Source organism: Thunnus albacares, chromosome 4 (genome assembly GCF_914725855.1).
Source record: "Thunnus albacares chromosome 4, fThuAlb1.1, whole genome shotgun sequence".
In the NCBI taxonomy this organism is placed as follows: Eukaryota; Metazoa; Chordata; class Actinopteri; order Scombriformes; family Scombridae; genus Thunnus; species Thunnus albacares.
The window spans coordinates 404,894-427,393 of NC_058109.1; the positions used below are offsets into that span (position 1 = coordinate 404,894).

At 46.1% G+C, this 22,500-nt stretch overlaps 2 protein-coding genes across 11 annotated transcripts in view; both read right to left on the reverse strand.

Annotated features, from left to right (window-relative positions):
* LOC122981450 (RNA-binding protein 39-like) overlaps window positions 1-18,679 on the reverse strand; it is a 25,126-nt gene extending 6,447 nt beyond the window's left edge. The window contains exons 1-11 of one of the 9 annotated variants that reach the window (XM_044350190.1): window positions 18,526-18,678; window positions 11,505-11,567; window positions 11,146-11,210; window positions 9,952-10,001; window positions 9,622-9,804; window positions 9,079-9,132; window positions 4,454-4,571; window positions 3,980-4,132; window positions 3,008-3,145; window positions 2,442-2,507; window positions 1,175-1,379 (exon numbers count right to left, since the gene is read on the reverse strand). In XM_044350190.1, the coding sequence (XP_044206125.1) occupies window positions 1,175-1,379; window positions 2,442-2,507; window positions 3,008-3,145; window positions 3,980-4,132; window positions 4,454-4,571; window positions 9,079-9,132; window positions 9,622-9,804; window positions 9,952-10,001; window positions 11,146-11,151 (973 nt within the window). In that variant the 5' untranslated portion in view covers window positions 11,152-11,210; window positions 11,505-11,567; window positions 18,526-18,678. Of the gene's footprint in view, window positions 1-1,174; window positions 1,380-2,441; window positions 2,508-3,007; window positions 3,146-3,979; window positions 4,133-4,453; window positions 4,572-9,078; window positions 9,133-9,557; window positions 9,566-9,621; window positions 9,808-9,951; window positions 10,002-10,099; window positions 10,126-11,145; window positions 11,211-11,504; window positions 11,574-18,525 lie in introns of those variants that run through there. The other 8 variants (XM_044350188.1, XM_044350189.1, XM_044350187.1 and 5 more) reach the window with 8 other exon arrangements.
* A 982-nt stretch (window positions 18,680-19,661) lies between these two features.
* The window catches only part of tsen2 (TSEN2 tRNA splicing endonuclease subunit), a 13,342-nt gene continuing 10,503 nt past the window's right edge, over window positions 19,662-22,500 (reverse strand). Inside the window, exons 10-13 of one of the 2 annotated variants that reach the window (XR_006403240.1) lie at window positions 22,341-22,452; window positions 22,181-22,270; window positions 20,664-20,868; window positions 19,662-19,957 (exon numbers count right to left, since the gene is read on the reverse strand). Coding sequence is in view for 1 of the 2 variants with exons in the window: in XM_044350193.1 (XP_044206128.1) it covers window positions 20,809-20,868; window positions 22,181-22,270; window positions 22,341-22,452 (262 nt within the window). In the remaining variant the exon portion in view is untranslated. Of the gene's footprint in view, window positions 20,869-22,180; window positions 22,271-22,340; window positions 22,453-22,500 lie in introns of both variants that reach the window. The other variant, XM_044350193.1, reaches the window with a different exon arrangement.

Sequence of the window (22,500 nt, forward strand, 5' to 3'; positions counted from 1 at the left end):
TATCAGTACCACGGCCCAGGTATCGGTACCATGGCCCAGGTATCAGTACCACAGTTCAGGTATCGGTACCACGGCCCAGGTATCAGTACCACAGTTCAGGTATCAGTACCACAGTTCAGGTATCGGTACCACGGCCCAGGTATCAGTACCACAGTTCAGGTATCAGTACCACGGCCCAGGTATCAGTACCACGGCCCAGGTATCGGTACCATAGTTCAGGTATCAGTACCATAGTTCAGGTATCAGTACCACGGCCCAGGTATCAGTACCACGGCCCAGGTATCGGTACCACGGCCCAGGTATCGGTACCATAGTTCAGGTATCGGTACCATAGTTCAGGTATCAGTACCATAGTTCAGGTATCAGTACCATAGTTCAGGTATCAGTACCACGGCCCAGGTATCTGTACCATAGTTCAGGTATCAGTACCACGGCCCAGGTATCTGTACCATAGTTCAGGTATCAGTACCATAGTTCAGGTATCAGTACCACGGCCCAGGTATCAGTACCATAGTTCAGGTATCAGTACCATAGTTCAGGTATCAGTACCATAGTTCAGGTATCAGTACCACGGCCCAGGTATCTGTACCATAGTTCAGGTATCAGTACCATAGTTCAGGTATCAGTACCACGGCCCAGGTATCTGTACCATAGTTCAGGTATCAGTACCATAGTTCAGGTATCAGTACCACGGCCCAGGTATCTGTACCATAGTTCAGGTATCAGTACCATAGTTCAGGTATCAGTACCACGGCCCAGGTATCTGTACCATAGTTCAGGTATCTGTACCACGGCCCAGGTGTCGGTACCATAGTTCAGGTATCGGTACCACGGCCCAGGTATCTGTACCATAGTTCAGGTATCAGTACCACGGCCCAGGTATCTGTACCATAGTTCAGGTATCGGTACCACGGCCCAGGTATCTGTACCATAGTTCAGGTATCAGTACCACGGCCCAGGTATCTGTACCATAGTTCAGGTATCAGTACCACGGCCCAGGTATCTGTACCATAGTTCAGGTATCAGTACCACGGCCCAGGTATCTGTACTATAGTTCAGGTATCAGTACCACGGCCCAGGTATCTGTACCATAGTTCAGGTATCGGTACCACGGCCCAGGTGTTGGTATCGGGACTGAAATCTGTAGTCAGAATCAGAACCGGTCTGGTCTCACCCTCTGCAAGTCGGGCCATGAGCTGCAGCCGTCCGGTGGTTCCGAGGTCGATGCCGGTTCGCTCGAGTTCGTCGCTGTCGAGGAAAGAAGAGGCGGTGGAGGCATCGGTCCGCTCTGTCACATGACCCACCTTCATGGGCCGACCCGCCAACTCGAAGCCGTTCAGCTGCTCCAGAGCTTTCTTAGCACATTCTGCATCTGCAAACTGACAGTCAGAGTCCGTCAGAGACGACGCCACCCGCTGCACTAATATACCACTTTATACACGACTGTAATTACAGTTCGCCACTCGTCCTCCAACATGTGACTCAACATGTGACTCAACATGTGATGCAACGTGTGACTCGAAGTGAGGCGACGTGTGACTCGAAGTGAGGCGACGTGTGACTCGAAGTGAGGCGACGTGTGACTCGAAGTGAGGCGACGTGTGACTCGAAGTGAGGCGACGTGTGACTTGACGTGACTCTGCATCGCAATGACTAAACTCTAAAGTCTCTGCAATATTTATCAGAGTTGCAATTTTACTAAATTACAGCAACTTTTCCACATAAACGTCTGAATCAGCAGCTGTTTGTGGTTTGGACCAATCGTGGCGTTTGGTGTGACGACAACTGACGACGAATCTCACCTGCCAACAAACACGATGCCATAGACGAGCAAAACTGTTCCCAAATGTTCCCAGATGAGGTTTGATTCAGTGAGTCAGGAGACATAATCTGCCTCAAACATCCAACTAGATTTATTTTAATAACATTATTGATGATTTTATTTGCTGCTGATGTTGAGCTGAAAGTTTATTTAATAAAAGTTATAAATGGAACTCAAATACAGTATTTTCTGTTTTACAGAACATTGAGTCCTCATGGTTCTCATGTTCAGCTGTGTTGTTTCTGTGATCTGCAGGAAGTCGTTACGTACGACTCTTCACTGGCAGCAGTTTAAATTAATCACATTATATTATTTTGATTGCAGTGCTGTTGTGTTTTTAGGATTTAAATCTCATGTTTGTGCATTTTATTCTAGACATTAATTTTGCTTTGATCCTCATAACTGTGTTTTATTTGGTTGCATTTCTCAGTCTGTAAAACACTTTCAGTCTCGTTTTAAATGAGCTTTAACAATAAACGTCCGGATGATGGAAACTGAGATATTTGTATTTTATTGACCAAACGATTGAGACTGATTGATGATGAAACTGACTGTTGAAGCACTGTGATGATGATGAGGATGATGATGATGATGATGGTGGTGGTGAGGAAGAACTCACTGTGATGAAGCCGTATCCTTTGGAGCGTCCGGTCTCACTGTCCATCATCAGCTGGATGCTCTCGATCTGTGAAACACAACAACACAAACAGTCTCACACACATATACACACACTAATACACACTAACACACACATACACACACTAACACACACACTAATACACACTAACACACACATACACACACTAACACACACTAACACACACATACACACACTAACACATATACACACACTAATACACACTAACACACACATACACACACTAACACACACATACACACACTAACACATATACACACACACACACACACACTAATACACACACACTAACACAATCACGCATGCACATGTGTGAGTGTGTGTGTATTAGTGTGTATATGTGTGTATTAGTGTGTGTTAGTGTGTGTTAGTGTGTGTGTATTAGTGTGTGTGTATTAGTGTGTGTTAGTGTGTGTATTAGTGTGTGTTAGTGTGTATTAGTGTGTGTGTTAGTGTGTATTAGTGTGTATTAGTGTGTGTATTAGTGTGTGTATTAGTGTGTATTAGTGTGTATTAGTGCGTCTCACCCGTCCAAACGGTTCAAAGATTCCTCTCAGCATCTCCTCGGTGATGTTGAAGTGCAGAGATCCGATGTAGAGCCTCATGGGTCCAGATGTTCCTTTCTGCAGGTTGTTGGCTGCAGCTGCTGCTCTGTTCTTCTCTGCCTGAACACAGAAAATGTGTTTTGACTCGTCTTTAAAACTCCTGAGTCTGTTTTAAACTCCTGAGTCTGTTTTAACCTCCTGAGTCTGTTTTAAACACATCTGTGACATTTTATCCACCAGAAGATCCCCTCCGTCCTCCAGCAGGCTGCATTATTTCATGGTATTACAGAAACCTGCTTTCTGTAATGGGAGAACAGGGTTGAGGTCCTCAGCCTTGTTATTGATCCTACAGACTCTGAACATCATGCTTCATAAAGATCTTCCTCATGTGGTGTTGTGATGATGATGATGCTGGGTTGAGATCAGGTGACTGTGAAGGTCGTAACTCCCATCAGGATAAAGCTGATCACTCACAACTACTTTGTATTGATTAGCAGTGACCCTTCCCCAAACCCTGCCAGCATAACAGAGCCCCCAGACCCCCTCACTGTAGGGGTCCAGCACTCAGACCTGGACCAGACCCCCTCACTGTAGGGGTCCAGCACTCAGACCTGGACCAGACCCCCTCACTGTAGGGGTCCAGCACTCAGACCTGGACCAGGTTTTCCTTTAACGTGTCACCAGTCTGTATATTTGTGGTTTTTGAGAAATAATAAGCAATCGGCACGTTTTTAAGGGGACTGCACTAGTTACATATGAATATAATGAATCATAACCAACATCACACTTTTTGAAGTTGTTTCTTATAATTTGTACCAAATGTCCTAATAATGAACCGTTAAATACCTGCACATTTCCAGGAAATTAATATAAAATTAAAGCAGCAGTAAAATCAAGCAAATCTGTGTGTGTGTGTGTGTGTGTGTGTGTGTGTGTGTGTGTGTGTGTGTGTACCTGCGAGGCCTGTACAATGATGGGAACTCCCAGCAGCCTTTGCCCCGTCAGCCCGATGGCCAGAGGGACAGAGTTGGCCTCCACAAACTCGATGTAGGCGATGCCCTTTGACCTGCGCGAATTCCTGTCTGAGATCATCCTCACGTCCCGAACCTGCAGAGTGACCACAGCGGCAGTTACCATGGCAACCAGCCACCGAAAACCACCACCCACTAGTGTAATACATACTATGTACTAACTAAGTATGTACTACTGCATACTGCATACTAGCATACTGCATACTGCATACTAGCATACTGCATACTAGCATACTGCATACTAGCATACTAGCATACTAGCATACTGCATACTAGCATACTGCATACTAGCATACTGTCTGCAGTGACAACTGAGGACACTGAGCTGTCAGATGAAGAGCTGCAGACTTACAGCCTGTTTCTCTGCAGTGGAAACACAGCCAGTGTCAGCGTTTACCTTCCCCACAGCAGAGAAGAACTCCTCCAGGTCTCTGGGTCGTATCCTGGCTGCCAGCTGCATGCAGAACACCGTCCTGGCATCGCGCTCCTCTGGAGTCAGGTTATCTATCGGCTGCCTGCACAGAGTCAACAGCATCAAACTACAGGAAGTACTCTCTCCCATCAGCGCCTGCTTCACAGCGAAGCCTTCAGGCCCAGTCAAAACAAGCTGGCCTGTTGCATTTATCTGACGCCAGCCGCATGTTAGAAACGTCATCAACACGCCAACACGCTCGCCGTGGATTCTCTGGAACATGAGCTGCTGTATTCACACAAAAGCTCAGTCAGACATTACATGGAGTTTGTAGTGGAGAGCTGTCACAACACCCACACTACCTGTCTGACTGTAACCCTCCATACTGACTGTAGAGGCTGCCTGCAGAGTCAGTGTCACTACACCTGGATTAACTCTCTGACTGCAGTCTGACTCACCTGTCTGACTGTAGTCTGACTGTAGTCTGACTCCCCTGTCTGACTGTAGTCTGACTGTAGTCTGACTCCCCTGTCTGACTGTAGTCTGACCACCCTGTCTGACTGTAGTCTGACTGTAGTCTGACCACCCTGTCTGACTGTAGTCTGACTGTAGTCTGACTCCCCTGTCTGACTGTAGTCTGACCACCCTGTCTGACTGTAGTCTGACTGACGTCTGACTGTAGTCCGACTCCCCTGTCTGACTGTAGTCTGACTCCCCTGTCTGACTGTAGTCCGACTCCCCTGTCTGACTGTAGTCTGACTGTAGTCCGACTCCCCTGCCTGACTGTAGTCTGACTGTAGTCTGACTGTAGTCTGACTGACCTGTCTGACTGTATTCCGACTCACCTGTCTGACTGACGTCTGACTCACCTGTCTGACTGACATCTGACTGTAGTCTGACTGACGTCTGACTCACCTGTCTGACTGACATCTGACTGTAGTCTGACTGACGTCTGACTGTAGTCTGACTCACCTGTCTGACTATAGTCTGACTCCCCTGTCTGACTGTAGTCTGACTATAGTCTGACTCCCCTGTCTGACTGTAGTCTGACTCCCCTGTCTGACTGTAGTCTGACTCACCTGTCTGACTGTAGTTGACTCCTCTGTCTGACTATAGTCTGACTCACCTGTCTGACTGTAGTCTGACTATAGTCTGACCCAGTCAAAACAAGCTGGCCTGTTGCATTTATCTGACGCCAGCCGCATGTTAGAAACGTCATCAACACACCAACACGCTCGCTGTGGATTCTCTGGAACATGAGCTGCTGTATTCACACAAAAGCTCAGTCAGACATTACATGGAGTTTGTAGTGGAGAGCTGTCACAACACCCACACTACCTGTCTGACTGTAACCCTCCATACTGACTGTAGAGGCTGCCTGCAGAGTCAGTGTCACTACACCTGGATTAACTCTCTGACTGCAGTCTGACTCACCTGTCTGACTGTAGTCTGACTGACGTCTGACTCCCCTGTCTGACTGTAGTCTGACCACCCTGTCTGACTGTAGTCTGACTGTAGTCTGACTCCCCTGTCTGACTGTAGTCTGACTCCCCTGTCTGACTGTAGTCTGACCACCCTGTCTGACTGTAGTCTGACTGACGTCTGACTGTAGTCCGACTCCCCTGTCTGACTGTAGTCCGACTCCCCTGTCTGACTGTAGTCCGACTCCCCTGTCTGACTGTAGTCTGACTGTAGTCCGACTCCCCTGCCTGACTGTAGTCTGACTGCAGTCTGACTCACCTGTCTGACTGTAGTCTGACTGACGTCTGACTCCCCTGTCTGACTGTAGTCTGACTCCCCTGTCTGACTGTAGTCTGACCACCCTGTCTGACTGTAGTCTGACTGACGTCTGACTGTAGTCCGACTCCCCTGTCTGACTGTAGTCTGACTCCCCTGTCTGACTGTAGTCTGACCACCCTGTCTGACTGTAGTCTGACTGACGTCTGACTGTAGTCCGACTCCCCTGTCTGACTGTAGTCCGACTCCCCTGTCTGACTGTAGTCCGACTCCCCTGTCTGACTGTAGTCTGACTGTAGTCCGACTCCCCTGCCTGACTGTAGTCTGACTGCAGTCTGACTCACCTGTCTGACTGTAGTCTGACTGACGTCTGACTCCCCTGTCTGACTGTAGTCTGACCACCCTGTCTGACTGTAGTCTGACTGTAGTCTGACCACCCTGTCTGACTGTAGTCTGACTGTAGTCTGACTGTAGTCCGACCACCCTGTCTGACTGTAGTCTGACCACCCTGTCTGACTGTAGTCTGACTGACGTCTGACTGTAGTCCGACTCCCCTGTCTGACTGTAGTCCGACTCCCCTGTCTGACTGTAGTCCGACTCCCCTGTCTGACTGTAGTCTGACTGTAGTCCGACTCCCCTGCCTGACTGTAGTCTGACTGTAGTCTGACTCACCTGTCTGACTGTAGTCTGACTGTAGTCTGACTGACCTGTCTGACTGTATTCCGACTCACCTGTCTGACTGACGTCTGACTGTAGTCTGACTGACGTCTGACTCACCTGTCTGACTGACATCTGACTGTAGTCTGACTGACGTCTGACTGTAGTCTGACTCGCCTGTCTGACTGTAGTCTGACTATAGTCTGACTCCCCTGTCTGACTGTAGTCTGACTATAGTCTGACTCCCCTGTCTGACTGTAGTCTGACTCCCCTGTCTGACTGTAGTCTGACTCACCTGTCTGACTGTAGTTGACTCCTCTGTCTGACTATAGTCTGACTCACCTGTCTGACTGTAGTCTGACTATAGTCTGACTCACCTGTCTGACTGTAGTCTGACTCACCTGTCTGACTGTAGTTGACTCCTCTGTCTGACTATAGTCTGACTCCCCTGTCTGACTGTAGTCTGACTCCCCTGTCTGACTGTAGTCTGACTCCCCTGTCTGACTGTAGTCTGACTGACGTCTGACTGTAGTCCGACTCCCCTGTCTGACTGTAGTCCGACTCCCCTGTCTGACTGTAGTCCGACTCCCCTGTCTGACTGTAGTCTGACTCCCCTGCCTGACTGTAGTCCGACTCCCCTGTCTGACTGTAGTCTGACTGTAGTCCGACTCCCCTGCCTGACTGTAGTCTGACTGTAGTCTGACTCACCTGTCTGACTGTAGTCTGACTGTAGTCTGACTGACCTGTCTGACTGTATTCCGACTCACCTGTCTGACTGACGTCTGACTCACCTGTCTGACTGACATCTGACTGTAGTCTGACTGACGTCTGACTCACCTGTCTGACTGTAGTCCGACTCCCCTGTCTGACTGTAGTCTGACTCCCCTGCCTGACTGTAGTCCGACTCCCCTGTCTGACTGTAGTCTGACTGTAGTCCGACTCCCCTGCCTGACTGTAGTCTGACTGTAGTCTGACTCACCTGTCTGACTGTAGTCTGACTGTAGTCTGACTGACCTGTCTGACTGTATTCCGACTCACCTGTCTGACTGACGTCTGACTCACCTGTCTGACTGACATCTGACTGTAGTCTGACTGACGTCTGACTGTAGTCTGACTCGCCTGTCTGACTGTAGTCTGACTATAGTCTGACTCCCCTGTCTGACTGTAGTCTGACTATAGTCTGACTGTAGTCTGACTCCCCTGTCTGACTGTAGTCTGACTCACCTGTCTGACTGTAGTTGACTCCTCTGTCTGACTATAGTCTGACTCACCTGTCTGACTGTAGTCTGACTATAGTCTGACTCACCTGTCTGACTGTAGTCTGACTCACCTGTCTGACTGTAGTTGACTCCTCTGTCTGACTATAGTCTGACTCCCCTGTCTGACTGTAGTCTGACTCCCCTGTCTGACTGTAGTCTGACTATAGTCTGACTCACCTGTCTGACTGTAGTCTGACTCCTCTGTCTGACTGTAGTTGACTCCTCTGTCTGACTATAGTCTGACTCACCTGTCTGACTGTAGTCTGACTCACCTGTCTGACTGTAGTCTGACTATAGTCTGACTCGCCTGTCTGACTGTAGTCCGACTGTAGTCTGACTCGCCTGTCTGACTGTAGTCTGACTCCCCTGTCTGACTGTAGTCTGACTGTAGTCTGACTCCCCTGTCTGACTGTAGTCTGACTGTAGTCTGACTCATCTGTCTGACTGTAGTCTGACTCACCTGTCTGACTGTAGTCTGACTATAGTCTGACTCACCTGTCTGACTGTAGTCTGACTATAGTCTGACTCCGTCTGACTGTAGTCTGACTGTAGTCTGACTCACCTGTCTGACTGTAGTCTGACTGTAGTCTGACTGTGGGTATAAGTCTGCCATCAGCCGCCTTGTGTAACACAGTCGACATACGTCTTTTACTGTTGTATGTGGCACTTTCTTTTGCTGGGATTTAGTACCCTCCCTACTCCAACACCATTTTGCAAGGGCACAGTCGCTGCATCCTGGGCTTAGCGCTGTGGTGACGGGTCTGGCTATGCAAGACTAGTCTGACTGTAACCCTCCATAGAGACAGGAGAGACAGAATACATCTGAGCAGCAGTGCAGGGTACAGACGTCCTGACTTTTACTCACTACATCTCCCATAATGCACCTGGAGTGTAAACAGACATGCCTTTAAACCACCCAGAAATCTGAAGTCAAATGACATCATAACAAGCTCTCACCTTATTGGACTCTTCTCCTTCCTGACAGGACTCTTACTCCTGGACCGCCGACGGCTGGACAGAGAGAGAGAGACAGGTTAGAGAGAGAGAGAGACAGGTTAGAGAGAGAGAGAGACAGGTTAGAGAGAGACAGGTTAGAGAGAGAGAGACAGGTTAGAGAGAGAGAGAGACAGGTTAGAGAGAGAGAGAGACAGGTTAGAGAGAGACAGGTTAGAGAGAGAGAGAGACAGGTTAGAGAGAGAGAGACAGGTTAGAGAGAGAGAGACAGGTTAGAGAGAGAGAGAGACAGGTTAGAGAGAGAGAGACAGGTTAGAGAGAGAGAGACAGGTTAGAGAGATGCACTTCCTCCTCCACTGTGACTTCCACTTCCACTATTCTATAATAACTTGCAGTATTACAGTATTGCAGTACTGACTGTTTGTGATACTCTATAATAACTTGCAGTATAACTTGCAGTATTACAGTATTGCAGTACTGACTGTTTGTGATACTCTATAATAACTTGCAGTATAACTTGCAGTATTACAGTATTGCAGTACTGACTGTTTGTGGTGCTCCCTGTAGCGCCCCCCCCTCTCTCGGCTCTTGCTGCAGCTGCGGCGGCGCTCTCGGCTGCGGCTTCTCCGTCTGTCTCGGCTGCGTTTGCGTTCTCGGCTGCGGCTTCTCTTCCTGTCTCGACTGCGGCTGCACTTCCTTTCACGGCTGCGACTGTGGCTGCGCTTCTTCCTGCTGGACACACAGCAGCCAATCAGAACACGGGTCCACCCGGGTCACACGGTGAGTCAGGTACATTGACACACCTCCTCCCGCTGTCACGCCATGAGCGTCACGTCAGCTAACGCCTGTCTAACAGACAGTCAGAAAGACGGGTACCTCTTGCTGTGCTCCTCCTGCCCGTTGGGATTCGGGTTCTTGGCGTCGTCCTAAGCGGGTCGACAGAGAACAGCATGAGGATGCAACATTCAGGTGTCCAGGAGGGAGGGGGGACAAGAGAGAATATAGACACAGTTAAATGAGTCACATTGAAGCAGATTGTTGTGTGTGACGGGGGGGGCGTGGGGGGTGTTAGAGGTCAGAGGTCAGTCTGGATCAGTCAGTCAGTCCCAGGCTGCAGCCCGGTAGCCGGCTGGAACTCCGGCAGCAGACGCGACTCTTCTTCTTCTGTGGTGGGACTCCTCTGAAGGGCCCTGAAGCAGACAGGAGGCTTAGTCACTACACTCAGCCCAGAAGAAGAACCCCGGACACAACCTCCACTACACCTGACACACTGCCTCACCTGTGCAGGTACCATGCCTGTATGAGGAGCTGCTCTCACAGATTAAACGACTCTCAGATTAAGGAGCTGCTCTCTCAGATTAAATGTTTATTGACTCAGATTGAGGAGCTGCTCTCTCAGATTAAATGTTTATTGACTCAGATTGAGGAGCTGCTCTCTCAGATTAAATGTTTATTGACTCAGATTAAGGAGCTGCTCTCAGATTACATGTTTATTGACTCAGATTAAGGAGCTGCTCTCACAGATTAAATGTTTATTGACTCAGATTAAGGAGCTGCTCTCTCAGATTAAATGTTTATTGACTCAGATTAAGGAGCTGCTCTCACAGATTAAATGTTTATTGACTCAGATTAAGGAGCTGCTCTCTCAGATTAAATGTTCAGACTGACTACCCGGTCGGTCAGTTTTAGTCTCAGGATGTGGAGACTTTCAGAGTCTCGGTTGAACCCTCATTCTGAGTCCCTGCTCAGAGCTCAGAGCCGGGATGCAGAACGGTTCCAGCAGGACATAAACTACTACTTTATGCTTAGCTAACAGCTAACAGCTAACTCTGATGCTAATGCTAATGCATTGTGACGCTGCCTTCCCATGATCCTCCTGTGATTATCACTCAGCTGCTCCATGCTCTCCTGTCTGTCTCTGACACTTAATTTCCCAGAATCCTCAGCTGTTCCTCCTCAGGGGGGGGGTTGGGCCAAACTCGGTGTGACAGTTTACAGTTACCAAGGGAACCACAGTCATGTTACCATGGGGACCACAGTACAGCAATGCATGATGGGGCTTTTTACTACCTTCATGTCTGTGACAGATCACACTGGCATTCAGGGGAGCAGAGGTGAGAAATCGTTAGGCAAGTCTACAAAGAGAGATAGACGGGCATTTATTCATGACAGTCTGAAAAGGAACGCATCATCATCATCATCATCATCATCATCATCATCATCATCAGCCCAACTCTACTGTCTACAGTTATTCTAACATTAGCAGCTACAGAGTGAAGAGGACTGCTTTGAGGACTGGTGTGATGAGCATTATTTGCACATCAATGCACAAAAAACTGAAGGAATAATATGAGATTCCAGATTAACTGTAGATCACAGCTGTGTTGCCAAACTAGTGTGTCGGTACCTCAGAGGACAGACAGACTCACCTTCCTGTACGGAGCCTCCAGCATCGCCTCGATGTCCAGGTCATCTGCCATCTTGCTGCTGGTCTGCGAACACACACAGTGAGCTGTTTGCTTAATCCCAAACCTGACCAAGCCTATAAAGAGAGACTGAACTAAACTCCAAACAGAACAAGCTCTGATCTAGAACACAGGAGATAGCAGCTGGTTGGTGAGTGTTTCTGAAACTTTGTCTCAGGCTTTGTTGGAGCAGAGCACTTCCTGGTTTCGCTCTCTGAATTTCAATTGGTGGGTCACTGACGGGGTTCACACCCTCTATTGTTGCCTTACTGTGAAAATCTGAAAGGGGCGGGTTCAGCTGTGACACTTCCTGGTATTTAAACACACAAGCTGCGCTCTAGCATCAGTGGAAGCGTCAGTCCTTAAGACCGAACTGTGTAAAGACCTGCGAGTCCACCGAGCAAGTCCACCGAACGGTGAGTCCCTTTCTACGATCTATCAACGTAGCCTTCCTCACTCACCATCTGCTACAAACACATTCCTGTCATCCGATGCTTTCGAGAAAAAAAACAACACACCTGTCGTAGACAGTGCAACCCGGAAAACCTCATTTCAGTCAGAAAAGCCTCGTCTACTCAGTCCTCCTTCACTCTTGGCCATTGGAACTGCCAGTTGACTGTAAACAAAACTGAATTCATCCAAGCACTCACTAATATGACAGACATTCAGGTTCTAGTCCTGACCGAAACCTGGATCCGTCCAGAAAACACTGCTACACCAGCTGCACTCTCAGTCTCTGAGGGGTCCTCGTTTCCAAACACTGGAAATCCAGTAAGCTTTCTCTGCCAAGCAACAACTCCTCCTTTAAATACCACACAATCACAGTTACTGCTCCTGTTCAGCTGGTTGTGGTTGTCATATCAACCACCAGAGAGTCAACCGGGGAACTTTGTAGTCGAACTAGACATGATACACTCAGCCATTCCTGGTGACGACACACCTCTGACTGTCCTGAATATCCACACTGACAAAACCCGAGCTGACTTCCTGTCACTTCTGTCTTCATTCGATGTCAAACAGATCTCCACTCCTCCCACACACAAAGCAGGAAACACTCGGATGTTTATTCAGAACTGCTCCACAGCAAATCTGACTGTCACCCTCGTACATCTGTCTGATCTTTATCCAATTCACCATCTCCTTACGGAACATCCTCATGCTGCTCCGCAGTTGGTCTCCTTCCACCTCAACATCCTTTTGCTCACACTGACTCAACTTTCCAATGAGGTCTTGGCTACCCTGCCTCCTCATAATGAGGCTACAGACACACTCTGCTCCTCACTAGCCTCCTCTCTTCACCATCTCTGCCCTCTAACATCCAAACCTGCTCACATCATCCCCCTAGTCCACGGCTCACTGAAGACAGAGAGCAAAGGATGGAGCTCAGAGCAGCGGAGAGAAAATCCAGAGAGTCCACTGACGTCAGTGACTGTCAGGGTCTCCTAGCAGCATCATTCTCCTCCAGTTTAAAAACAGCTAAGACCACTTACTGTCAGAACAAGATCTGTGGCGCCTCAGACGCTCAGAAAATGTTCTCTGCTTTTAATTTGCTCCTCAATCCGCCTCCTCCTCCTCCAACCTCCTGTAATCAGTCCTCCGAGCCTGACAGGGCCACGCTGTCCTCATTCTCCCCTCTGACCGAGGACGACGTCTCCAAACTTCTGCTGGACTCTCGTCCCACTACCTGTCCACTGGACCCAATACCATCCAACCTTCTACAGACCAGTTCCCCACACTTAACCCCGCAGTCACACACATCATCAACTCCTCACTTACAACAGGTGTTTTCGCCGCCACATTTAAGCAAGCTCGATTCACCCCGCTGCACAAAAAACCTGCACTCAACCCAGCTCAGGTTGAAAACTACAGACCGGTTTCACTCCTGCCCTTCTTATCAAAAATACTTGAGCACACAATCAACCTGTACGACCCGAATCAGTCCGGCTTTAAGCGCCGTCACTCTACTGAGACTGCACTCCTGCCGGTTATGGACTCACTGCTTTCAGCTAGAGCTGCTGGTCAGTCCTCAGCTCTACTGCTGCTGGATCTGTCAGCTGCCTTTGACACAGTCAACCACCAAATCCTCCTCCCCACACTCACTGAGCTCGGTATCTCAGCATCCGCCCTCCGCTGGTTCATGTCCTACCTGTCAGGGAGATATTTTAGAGCATCTTGGGGGGGGGGGGCTGTCCAAACTGCACAGCTTATCCACAGGGGTTCCTCAGGGGTCAGTGCTTGGTTCTCTTCTCATTATACACCACCTCACTTGGCGCAATCATCAGCTCCTATAGCTCCTCATACCACTGCTATGCTGATGATACTCAGCTCTTCCTGTCGCTCCTGCCGGAAGACCACACAGTCTCGGCTGGGATCTCGTCGTGTCTTGCCGACGGATGTGGATATGGATGAAAGAACGCCACCTCCTTGTCATCCCAGCCAGTCCCTCCATACAACAAAACATCAGCAACCAGCTCGAATCAACCCAACTCATGCCCACAAAGTCTGCCCGCAACCTGGGTGTCATGATTGATGATGACTGGTTTACCCTGTTACCCCTCACCCTCACCAATCTCACTTCTCACGCCTGAACCTAACCAACCCAACCAACGAAGGCAACCAGTACTAGCCAATCAGAAGCAGAGTAGGGCCCGTCATGACTTCACCATCCTGGGAAAAAAATTTTGGCCCACCAGTAAGCTACACTGCATTGTCTCTGAAATGTTGTTTTTTTTCTTGGATGCGCACAAACAGGCGGGAGGGAGAATCACCGATGCTACTTTTCATTTTTAAGGTTGAAATTCAACACTCTTTTTGATCAATTTTCGATTTAGAATCAAAATCATGACACCCCTAACAATAATAATAATAATAATAAATGATATATAATATATATATATATATATATATATATATATACACATACATACACACACACACACATAATGCCCTTAAAGTGGCCCAGAATATGTAAAATGGAAATATTTCAATATTTCCCAATTATGTATTTTCGTGCAGCTGCCATAGTTTTGCACAGAGGGTGTTGATTGATGGCTTTACTGGTAAAATGAAACTCACCATTCAAATGTTGTTGCACCCTTCACTTTCAATAAGTGAACAGAAATAATTGTGGCTGTTATGTTCTCCTGTTTTTGATGACATGAGATCATAATATAGTGTGATTTTGAAAACACTCTCTGAAACATTAATAAAGGATCAATCAGCCATTTATTAACGACTGATAAGATATCTATACATGCAAAATACATTTGTGGTTCAACATTTGGTACAGAGACTAATTCTAAAGGAATACTTGAATAGTGGAGTAAGAAAATCTCTGATGACAGCTTCTATGATGTCAATAATCTGGTTTCTTTAGTCTTGTGTTAATTAAAATGAAAAGAACAGCTTTAGTTTTTCCAGCGTGTCATAAAACAAGTCATTAGTCCAGATGAACATAAAACATGTTACTATCACTATAGAAAGAAAACATCAACGTCAAGAAGCAAGAAAGACTTTTACACTGCAGGGACAGTTTGACTTGTTTTAGACTGCAGGGACAGTTTGACTTGTTTTAGACTGCAGGGGCAGTTTGACTTGTTAAACACTGCAGGGACAGTTTGACTTGTTTTAGACTGCAGGGACAGTTTGACTTGTTTTACACTGCAGGGACAGTTTGACTTGTTTTAGACTGCAGGGACAGTTTGACTTGTTAAACACTGCAGGGACAGTTTGACTTGTTTTACACTGCAGGGACAGTTTGACTTGTTTTACACTGCAGGGACAGTTTGACTTGTTAAACACTGCAGGGACAGTTTGACTTGTTTTACACTGCAGGGACAGTTTGACTTGTTTAAGACTGCAGGGACAGTTTGACTTGTTTTAGACTGCAGGGACAGTTTGACTTGTTAAACACTGCAGGGACAGTTTGACTTGTTTTAGACTGCAGGGACAGTTTGACTTGTTTTACACTGCAGGGACAGTTTGACTTGTTTTACACTGCAGGGACAGTTTGACTTGTTTAAGACTGCAGGGACAGTTTGACTTGTTTTAGACTGCAGGGACAGTTTGACTTGTTAAACACTGCAGGGACAGTTTGACTTGTTTTACACTGCAGGGACAGTTTGACTTGTTTAAGACTGCAGGGACAGTTTGACTTGTTTAAGACTGCAGGGACAGTTTGACTTGTTTAAGACTGCAGGGACAGTTTGACTTGTTTAAGACTGCAGGGACAGTTTGACTTGTTAAACACTGCAGGGACAGTTTGACTTGTTTTAGACTGCAGGGACAGTTTGACTTGTTTTAGACTGCAGGGACAGTTTGACTTGTTAAACACTGCAGGGACAGTTTGACTTGTTTTAGACTGCAGGGACAGTTTGACTTGTTTTACACTGCAGGGACAGTTTGACTTGTTTTAGACTGCAGGGACAGTTTGACTTGTTAAACACTGCAGGGACAGTTTGACTTGTTTTACACTGCAGGGACAGTTTGACTTGTTTAAGACTGCAGGGACAGTTTGACTTGTTTTAGACTGCAGGGACAGTTTGACTTGTTTTAGACTGCAGGGACAGTTTGACTTGTTTTACACTGCAGGGACAGTTTGACTTGTTTTAGACTGCAGGGACAGTTTGACTTGTTTAAGACTGCAGGGACAGTTTGACTTGTTTAAGACTGCAGGGACAGTTTGACTTGTTTAAGACTGCAGGGACAGTTTGACTTGTTTTAGACTGCAGGGACAGTTTGACTTGTTAAACACTGCAGGGACAGTTTGACTTGTTTAAGACTGCAGGGACAGTTTGACTTGTTTAAGACTGCAGGGACAGTTTGACTTGTTTTAGACTGCAGGGACAGTATGACTTGTTTAAGACTGCAGGGACAGTTTGACTTGTTAAACACTGCAGGGACAGTTTGACTTGTTTTACACTGCAGGGACAGTTTGACTTGTTAAACACTGCAGGGACAGTTTGACTTGTTTTAGACTGCAGGGACAGTTTGACTTGTTTTAGACTGCAGGGACAGTTTGACTTGTTTAAGACTGCAGGGACAGTTTGACTTGTTTTACACTGCAGGGACAGTTTGACTTGTTTTAGACTGCAGGGACAGTTTGACTTGTTTAAGACTGCAGGGACAGTTTGACTTGTTTAAGACTGCAGGGACAGTTTGACTTGTTTAAGACTGCAGGGACAGTTTGACTTGTTTTAGACTGCAGGGACAGTTTGACTTGTTTTAGACTGCAGGGACAGTTTGACTTGTTTTACACTGCAGGGACAGTTTGACTTGTTTTACACTGCAGGGACAGTTTGACTTGTTTTAGACTGCAGGGACAGTTTGACTTGTTTAAGACTGCAGGGACAGTTTGACTTGTTTAAGACTGCAGGGACAGTTTGACTTGTTTTAGACTGCAGGGACAGTTTGACTTGTTTAAGACTGCAGGGACAGTTTGACTTGTTTTAGACTGCAGGGACAGTTTGACTTGTTTAAGACTGCAGGGACAGTTTGACTTGTTTAAGACTGCAGGGACAGTTTGACTTGTTTTAGACTGCAGGGACAGTTTGACTTGTTTTAGACTGCAGGGACAGTTTGACTTGTTTAAGACTGCAGGGACAGTTTGACTTGTTTAAGACTGCAGGGACAGTTTGACTTGTTTTACACTGCAGGGACAGTTTGACTTGTTTAAGACTGCAGGGACAGTTTGACTTGTTTTAGACTGCAGGGACAGTTTGACTTGTTTTACACTGCAGGGACAGTTTGACTTGTTTAAGACTGCAGGGACAGTTTGACTTGTTTAAGACTGCAGGGACAGTTTGACTTGTTTTACACTGCAGGGACAGTTTGACTTGTTTAAGACTGCAGGGACAGTTTGACTTGTTTTAGACTGCAGGGACAGTTTGACTTGTTTTACACTGCAGGGACAGTTTGACTTGTTTTACACTGCAGGGACAGTTTGACTTGTTAAACACTGCAGGGACAGTTTGACTTGTTTAAGACTGCAGGGACAGTTTGACTTGTTTAAGACTGCAGGGACAGTTTGACTTGTTTTACACTGCAGGGACAGTTTGACTTGTTTTACACTGCAGGGACAGTTTGACTTGTTTTAGACTGCAGGGACAGTTTGACTTGTTTTACACTGCAGGGACAGTTTGACTTGTTTTACACTGCAGGGACAGTTTGACTTGTTTAAGACTGCAGGGACAGTTTGACTTGTTTTACACTGCAGGGACAGTTTGACTTGCTTTAGACTGCAGGGACAGTTTGACTTGTTTTAGACTGCAGGGACAGTTTGACTTGTTTTACACTGCAGGGACAGTTTGACTTGCTTTAGACTGCAGGGACAGTTTGACTTGTTTTAGACTGCAGGGACAGTTTGACTTGTTTAAGACTGCAGGGACAGTTTGACTTGTTTAAGACTGCAGGGACAGTATGACTTGTTTTAGACTGCAGGGACAGTTTGACTTGTTTAAGACTGCAGGGACAGTTTGACTTGTTTTAGACTGCAGGGACAGTTTGACTTGTTTAAGACTGCAGGGACAGTTTGACTTGTTTAAGACTGCAGGGACAGTTTGACTTGTTTAAGACTGCAGGGACAGTTTGACTTGTTTTACACTGCAGGGACAGTTTGACTTGCAATAAAGTAAAGATTTTTAATTACAGCTAGAAAAACATGTTTCACTGTTCATTTGGGCTCCTGCCTGATGTTTTAACATAACGGAGAGCTTCTCAGAGAACCAGGTTATATCCGCATCTCGGAGGTTACTGTCGCCGTTAGCCTAACAGCTCAGTGTCCCGGTAATTACACCGGACAGCTACAGTTTAACCCCAGTAACTGTGACCCCGGCGTGTCCCCGGTGAGGCTGGTGGCCCGATACTGTGACCTCAGCCGGTCTGACTTCAGGTGAACAACACCTGAGGCCTCCACTACTAGCAGCTAGCAGCTAGCAGCTAACGGCAGCAGAGCAGGCTGAGCGCCGGGCAGCAGAGGAGTTTTTACCTGGATACACAGCGGCTCGGTGGGTCAATAACCAGGAAACTGTCGACCTGTCCGGTTCACGGTTTCTCCTGTCGGTACCCGCCACAGACACCTGCCTCCCGGGCTCTTAATGGTGTAAACAGGAGCTCGGCAACTGTCGCGAGATTGTAACTCCTTCTTGGGAGCCAGACAACTATCGCGAGATCGTCACTGCTATTATTATTATTATTATTGATTAGAGATAATCATTAATATAACAAACTTAATACACAAACAGCAGCTGAAAATGCGGAGAACAGCAACAGAAAGTGTGTTCACAATAAAAAAGAACATCAACAAAGGTTCACAATGTTCCGGTGAGTCTTAAAGCAACATTCAGGAAATGAACATGAAACCTGTGTTTCTGCTGTAATCATTCCTCCTGTTCATACTGACCATTAGAAGATCCTTCATAATGACCTCACAATGGAAGTGATGGAGGACAAAATCCAGTCTGAAACTGTTGAATTAAGTTAAATTGTTGTATTACTCAGATAACTGAGCCTGCTCTATTCATTATTCTGTTCACTCACTTCATCTTAATGTAATGTGAGCTGTAGCGGTGAGTTGGGCACTAACTGAAAAATAACAACTTATAATAATAATGATGCATTTCCATTTGGCTTGATGAAATGGATAATACTTATACTAATACAATTTAAAGTTAACATTTAAAAGAAATACAACTAAAAAAGGAGGCAAGTATAACTACAACCGTTACTACGTCATCATGATTGTGAATTTCTAAAATTAAGCAGAAGTGTACATATGTAGAATAATAACGATGACGTGATTAAAAACCTCAACACGTATAGAGAAGAATATGAGAAAACTCACTTTTAAAACTCATCAATAAAAACATCATGTGATGCCATAAAAATGAGAACCAGATGATTTTTATTCTGCCTGAATGTGAGTCAACAGAGCAGAACGTCTCTGAACCTTCACCGAGTCCAGACTGAAGCAGCACTCAGAGGTCAAGTCTTTGTTTAGAAGTGTTTGTAGCAGTCGACTGTATGTGTCAATAAATACAGAGAAGAAGAAGAAGAAGAAGAAGAAGAAGAAGACTGCCTGCTGGTGAACAAGAAGGAAACACACGCTGAGTTTTGGTGAGAAACTGAACGTAAAGACGAGTTTACTGACGAGCTTTAATGAAACATTCAAAGTTCCTCACAAACATGTTTCTTCTTCTTCCTTCAGCTGGATGTTTGTTCTCTTCTGTGCAGTTTGGAAAGTTCCTCTGAGCTCACCTTAAATCTGAATTTAAGGGGCGGGTCTATGAGCAGCATTTATGACATCACAGCTGGTTCGGAGCCAATCGCGGTCCAGTATGTAACGTCCACCAGCGTGATGTGGAAACTTGAAACCACCGATGCACAAACACTGAGGAGACATCTGGTGTCCAGCAGGAAAACTTCAGAATCAACAATATTTACAGTTTTAATGAAGGAGGAGGAGGGCGGGGCAATATGGACAAAATCATTTTCACCAAATACCTCCATATTGATATTGCATCAGTATTGTAGGGATGACTACTGGTGCTTTCACAAATGATATTGTGTGTGTGCAGTGTGGGCGCTTCCCTCTACCTGACTGCTATCAGGCTACTTATGTGAACTATAACGGGTGTTTTTATCCTAGTTTGGCCCTTCCTGTTAGCTGCGTATACGTATACGGGGCCACCTGAGGGTTCCTTGTACCCGGATGCTGATCTGCTGTCTGACATGTTGCTGCTCACCTGTGGAGTTCGGGGTCCTTGTGTGTCCAGATAAACTGTAGAACTGATTTAACCCTTCTGGGATAAATACAGTCGTCTGAATCTGAATATTTACACAATGAGATTTTTGATAAATAATCATCAGTAATGTGGATATAATGACTATGTGGGTCAATGCAAATAACAGAACAGTCTGGTAAGTTCAGAAAATGACTTCACGTCACTGTAATGCAGCCTTTAAAACATGATATGAAGGTATCAAAATCTAAGATGATATCTGATATCGTTATAATATCCATATATTGCCCAGCCCTACCAGGAGGAGGAAGGTTTATAATGAGGTAACTGTTGTTTTTAAGGACAAATACATTAGATACATATTATTATTTTTTATGTATCTTACAACATGTCCGGAGATCTTTAAACAGGCAGATTCAGTCTCTTCAGACACCATGTTGTCATCTCCTTTCACCTCACTGCTGCAACTCTCATGTTATTAGTCTCTTTGTGACATCATCGCCTTCTGAAATCGGCCTCCTGTCAGCCAATCAGATGTCGTCTTGCTCCGCTCGTTCTCTGGAGGAAACCCACCTGCTGACTATCACCTCCTGTCCACAGAGAAAACATCATGTTCAGTGTTTTTCCAGAAAAAACTAAAAAAAAAAAACAATCACCGCTTTAGTTTAGAGCTGAAACAATCGATTAGTCGACCAACAAAATAAGGTATCTATAACTATAATCTATTAATCATTTACCAATGAAAACCTCCATCCACTTCCTCCAAAGTCTCAGATTCTCAGTTTGTGTGTTTTCTGTCTTTGTAAACTGCAGAGTTTCAGACAGGTGGTCGGACACGTAAAGACATCACCTTTAAACTTATTAAATAAATCATATAGTCATTAATTATAGTGGAAATCTGAGTTACAACCCAGATGAACTGAAATACTATTTTTCATGACTGTGACTCGAAGTTCAAGTTTGTTTTCTGAGAGATGAACCGTTTCATTAACACCTACAACACCACCTACACCTATAATAACACCTACACCACCTACACCTATAATAACACCTACACCACCTACACCTACACCAACACTTACAATAACACTAACACCTACAACACCACCTACAACACCTACACCAACACCTACACCAACACTTACAATAACACTAACACCTACAACATCACCTACAACACCTACACCTACACCTATAATAACACCTACACCACCTACACCTATAATAACACCTACACCACCTACACCTACAACACCACCAACACCTACACCAACACTTACAATAACACTAACACCTACAACAACACCTACAACACCTACACCAACACCTACAATACCTACACCAACACCTACAATACCTACAATAACACCTACAACACCACCTACAACACCTACACCAACACCTACAATACCTACAATAACACCTACAACACCACCTACAACACCACCTACAACACCTACAACACCACCTACATTAACACTAACACCTACACCTACAACACCACCTACACCAACATCTACAACACCACCTACAACACCTATAACACCACCTACAACACCTACACCAACACCTACAATAGCACCTACAACAACACTTTAAACAACACTAAAACCTACAACAACAACACCAGTGCTGGCACAGAAACAAGTGGGTCCATCCCACTGTACTAAACCAAACAGCTCTAAATAAAGTCTTCTGGTAAAAACTAATTGTATTATCTTGATTATTAGTATTTTACATATGAATCATATCGATACATTGATAATGAGAATATCCATCATTCTTCTGACGAGGTGTCATCTGGTGAAGAATCCAGATTTCCCAGAAACAGCCGAGACATTTACAGGAAGTTGTAGAGACTGAAACCCTGCTGCTGTCTGCTGGTCCTACAGTCTGTCTCACCTGAACCTTCAGTCTGCTCAGACACACAGGTGAGTCCAGCTCAGCTTCTGATAGGTCGGCTGGATAGATGATGTAACACAACATCAGCTCCTGTAAACACAAACACAGTAAATCTCCAGAATGACAGAAACCAGAATGAAAGCTGACGAGTCGTCGGTACCTTGGAGACGTTGGCCGTGATCCTGCTGAGAGCCGCAAGAGAACGCCACGAAAACGGACGCAACGCCGAGCCCCTAAACGCACCATCAACTCGCTCGACCACCACCGAATAACTACGGGAAGAGAGAGAGGACAATCCTGTGAGACTGAGGACACTGAAG